The following is a 5,014-nucleotide window of genomic DNA, read 5'->3' as shown; positions in this document are numbered from 1 at the left end:
GTATGGCCGGCTCCCGACGGAATATCCGCGGAAACGTCTAGACATGTCCACAAATATTTGAGGGCATTCATAATCCACGTTGGAGATGCCTTTCCCCCTCATCTTTTAGCAATAGCCGCTCCACAGGGTATCTATGAGAGTGGATGTGTGGCTGGGTTAGAATCGATCTGTGATGCCTAACTAGCAGATTTGTACTTTCTTGTGTATATTTTCGATCTTCTACAAAGCTATGATATGTCAGATGTACCCTCGAAAAAAAAATCCGCGTTAGAGATGCCCCTTGAAATTGTTGCATGCCCAGGCTGATCATCCAGTCACTCGTTTCCTCCATACGTTTATTTAAATTGTCCTCCGTGCCTATCCACTCCACGGCGCATGAAGAACACGATAAATTGTACCACACGGCACATGAAAAACACCAATGCCGCCTTAAACCTACCACCGACTGATACGATAACTTGATAGACCGCACGGATGACAACGGCGGCACAACTCATCGCGATTTTACCCACCACAAGGCCCTGCTCCACAGACTGCATTTTCCTTCGCTTGCTCCACACGAGCCACGCGCGCTACACGACGGCACTGTCGTTCTTGAAATTGATGGATGGCCAAGCTAGTTTCTCAGCCGGATCAAACCCGCTTCCTCCGAGGCACATTTAATTTTCCTCCACGCACTGGTACGGCACATGAAGAACACGATAAATAGTACGTACGTACTCAAGGTCGTGTTCAGATGTTGGTGGGTGCAAGCAACTGAAGCTTGCACGCAAGGAACCAAAGAGCGCTCGCACGCAGATGAAGACCAGCAGCTGGCGGGTGTGTGTCGCTGCCGGCGGCATGGTCGGACGTACCGTTGCAAAGCTGGATTCTTCACAACGTGGTAGTCCAAGGACATCACAAAATCGAAGTGCTAGCAAGGATATAAATACACACCCAAGATGATGCTAGAAACGAGCCAAACACTAGCTCTAGCAACCAACTGATTGCCATACGGCGCCACCGCGAATCAAAAGGTTAAGACGCCTATTACCGCGCGCGCCACTGCCGATCGATCGACAGCAGAGTAGCAGACCCACGCGCGCCATGTCGTCGCCGGAGCCTGGAAGCATCGCCAGCCGGTGGCGCGAGCTGCAGGGCGCGGGGTCGTGGGAGGGCCTGCTGGACCCGCTGGACCAGGACCTGCGCGCCTCCATCATCGCCTACGGCGAGCTGGCGGAGGCCACCTACGATGGGTTCAACTCGCAGCGCCGCTCGCCGCACGCCGGCGCGTGCTTCTACGGCCATGCCGACCTGCTCGCCGCCGCCGGGGTGTCCCGCGCGGGCTACTACTCCGTCACCAAGTTCATCTACGCCACCAGCGGGTTCTTCCTGGCGCCCACGACGGGGACGTCCGTGCCCGATGCCTTCTTCGTGCTGCCGCTGCCGTCGCTACTGGAGGAGCCCTGGTGCCGGGAGTCCAACTGGATGGGGTATGTGGCCGTGGCCACCGACGAGGGCGTGGCGGCGCTTGGCCGGCGCGACATCGTCGTCGCCTGGCGCGGTACCGTGGAGAGCCTCGAGTGGGTCAATGACCTGGACTTCACGCCGGCGTCCGCCGCGCCAGTGCTCGGCCCTGCGGCGGGTGATTTCGACTCCGCCGTGGTGCACCACGGGTTCCTGTCGGTGTACACGTCCAGCGACGAGGACTCCAAGTTCAACCAGCAGAGCGCCAGGGATCAGGTGAGCGTTACTTGCTTTTCTACGCTTGATTGCCGGAAGAGACAACGACCACGAGTCAAGCATGCATCTGCAACTGTGCATGCATTAAAACATTCTTTAATCTACAAATCATTCATAGGATCAGGTTTTACCGGTGGTTTTGTATGCTAGAACCTTCGAAAAAAGAATCTGAAAGAGAAAAGCTCATATTTTGTAAAGAATACTCTGAAATGATAACTCGCAAAAAATTTGTACTGAATTATGACTATTTATGCATAGAGGCCATTTTTGAGCAGTTATTAGAGCATTCACAACCCTAGCACTCACAATTTAGGCCCTAAGATAGACACATAAGTTTTATATCTCTACTTACATTTGGGCATCTCTCTACACTATCTGTCCGCAGACCATGTTTGTACGCGTACGCGAACACTATATAGGAGCCGGGCCATCCCCTTAAACGTCCGTCTATATATTAACTTTAAGGAAATAACTTTAAAAAATACACAACAATAACCTTCCGGCAAATATCTAACATGGCAAAATAGACCTTCCGGCAAATATCTGACATGGCAAAATAAACCTTCCGCCAAATAAAATTAACATTTAAATGGCCAAATCAACCTTCCACCAAATAAAACCAACTTTCCACCAATATATAACATGGCCAAATCATTTTTCCGCCAAATGAAATTAACTCTCCACCAATACCTAACATGGCCAAATCAACCTTCTGCCAAATGGGTATGCGGTGGCTTTTTTGATTGGTCAGATGGATGTCCAAACTCTCGCAAACCTCTTCAAGGTTTGCTTCTGATTTACGGGAATTCGGACAAACCGACTTGTCTACAAGCAAATATGGATCCGCACTGAATGAAAAACTACATCCAGACAAACCTGGTCCGGACGGATGCGGGCGTTTTAAGGGACGACGTTGGAGACACCCTAGTAAGCTTCTTTCACCATATTCTTAGCACCACCTACAGTCCTATGGACTAGAAACTTTTACCTTAAAATTGATAAATTGTATAATTAGAAATTAGTTTGTTTAGTTTGGCGTTAGGGCTAATTAAGCTTACACCACTCGGTAAGGATTCTGATATTTCTCTATCCCCATATCAATTAGCATCGGTGCTATACAACTTTTCTCACCTCTTGCATGCATCATCCACTTATAACACATAGGGATGCAGATACTATTAAAGGAGTGGAGTAACACATTTGTTAAGTGTTTATGTATTTCCTTTTTCTTTTTTGAGAAACCAAAGTGGTTTAGTATTGATGAGCGTCAGATATATTGGCAGGCAGCTGCATTTAACACTTGAAAGTTGAAAGGTAGGTTTGCTATAGAAGAGATGGATTTTTTGATGAAATGTCAGCACATTTAGAAGTGATCGACAATATAGTAAGATGCCAAGCTCGATCTGAGACGGCCCACCATCAACAAGCTCCGGCAGCGTGTCGTATGTACTCCCTCCTTCCATCTATATAGGGCCTAATGCGTTTTTCTAGGCTAACTTTGACCAAATGTTAGAGCAATAATATATGACATGCAACTTACACAAAGCACATCATCAAATTCGTATGTGAAAGGAGCTTTCAATGATATAATTTTCACATTATGCATGTCATGTAGTATATTTTTTATCAATAGTCAAAGTTAGCCTCGAAAAACGCATTAGGCCCTATATAGATGGAAAGAGGGAGTAGATTTCTTGAAGAGTTGGATCTCCCAACGTTCAAAGCTTGTTGTGCCGATCGACACACACACGAAAGCTGCGTATGTTGTTGCATTAATTGTTCAATTTAATTCAGCTATCTAGAGCTCGATTAAACACTTGAATCAATGCTTGTTGATCAAGCGTGCACGCATGGATGCCACATGCAGGCCACGGAGGAGGTGCGGAGGCTCATGGAAGCGCACAAGGAGGAGGCGACCAGCATCACCGTCACGGGGCACAGCCTTGGCGCGTCGCTGGCGACCCTCAACGCAGTCGACATGGTCTCCCACGGCATCAACGTGCCGCCCTCCTCACCACAGCAGCAGCCGCCGTGCCCGGTGACGGCGATCATCTTCGCGAGCCCGCACGTAGGGGACGACAGCTTCAAGTCGGCCTTCGCTTCATTCACGAACCTTCGTGCGCTTCATGTGAGGAACGCCGGTGACGTGGTGCCCCTATACCCACCGATCGGGTACGTGGATTCGGCGACGGCGGTGCTGCCCGTGGACACTGGCCGGTCGCCGTACCTAAAGCAGCCAGGCACCGTGCAGACGCGCCACAACCTCGAGTGCTACCTGCACGGCGTCGCCGGGTTTCAGGGTGCCGGCGGCGGCTTCAAGCTTGAGGTGGACCGCGACGTGGCCCTGGTGAACAAGGGTGCTGACGCGCTCAAGGATAAGTACCCCGTGCCGCCCAACTGGCATGTCATCAACAACAAGTCCATGGTGAGAGGCCCCGATGGTCACTGGAAGCTCAGAGACTTCGAGGAGACCTGATTGAGATGCGTGTATGTGCTGCCACATGCCAATGCCACGTACAACTAATGCCGACATGCTTAGTTTTACGTCAAATAAAATCAATTTATTTATTTACAAGATATACAATATGCTGACATACAATAATAATGATTTTTAGTTGAATGATAATAATAATAATAATAAGATCTGTAGTTGTATGTCACGTTACAGTACATAGATACCCAGAGAATAAGATGTATCAGAAAGCTTGTGATCAATTGTGAGCATAAGGTGTTCCAAGTTTAGTTTGGTACCAATACCGCTAGTACCTTAATTTTACTAAAATGTTTGCTGAAACTGAATCCAACTAAAATTTCGTAGGGCACGTGCCTACAAATCCAAGACGTGATCCAGCAGTCGTCGGGGCAAAAGATGACGTGGGCGTCTCCTATGCAGCCGATCTCCGTGTGGCGGAGAGCCTCCCGTCCTGTGACGGCGCACTCGTTGTCCGGCAAGAGACGTTCCGCATTATCCTCTATGATGGTAATGAAGCCGAGTGGGATGTAAGTCTCCTTCGGGAGGGGGTGATCATCGATGAGGGCGGTTGGATTCAGTTTGCATGCCACATCGTGCGGGTAGGTATGCGGGAAGCGGTCCACAACAAGGGTTGTGGTACAAGAGAGCGACATGCGGGGAGAAGTGGTACACCGAAGTGCCATGGGTGACCCGGGGAAGGTACAATCTTCAATCCCATCGATATCCCCTCGCCTCCCTCTTGGATTTGCTTCTCATCACCCACCGCTCCTCTCCTTCCTCTGCTTTCCTCTCCCGTGCAAGTTGCATCACCTTCCTTAG

General features: G+C 49.6%; 1 protein-coding gene across 1 annotated transcript; it reads left to right on the top strand.

Moving 5' to 3' along the window:
* Positions 1 to 845: 845 nt before the first annotated feature.
* LOC123069199 (phospholipase A1-II 7) lies at positions 846 to 4,478 on the top strand. Its single transcript, XM_044491987.1, has 2 exons — positions 846 to 1,722; positions 3,590 to 4,478. The coding sequence occupies exons 1-2, from the start codon at positions 1,087 to 1,089 to the stop codon at positions 4,196 to 4,198; spliced, it is 1,245 nt and encodes a 414-aa protein (XP_044347922.1). The 5' UTR covers positions 846 to 1,086; the 3' UTR covers positions 4,199 to 4,478.
* Positions 4,479 to 5,014: the final 536 nt, after the last annotated feature.

The sequence above is a fragment of the Triticum aestivum genome, chromosome 1A, assembly GCF_018294505.1.
Source record: "Triticum aestivum cultivar Chinese Spring chromosome 1A, IWGSC CS RefSeq v2.1, whole genome shotgun sequence".
NCBI lineage: Eukaryota > Viridiplantae > Streptophyta > Magnoliopsida > Poales > Poaceae > Triticum > Triticum aestivum.
The sequence above is the reverse complement of the archived record's forward strand: the minus strand, read 5'-3'. Positions and strand labels throughout refer to the sequence as shown.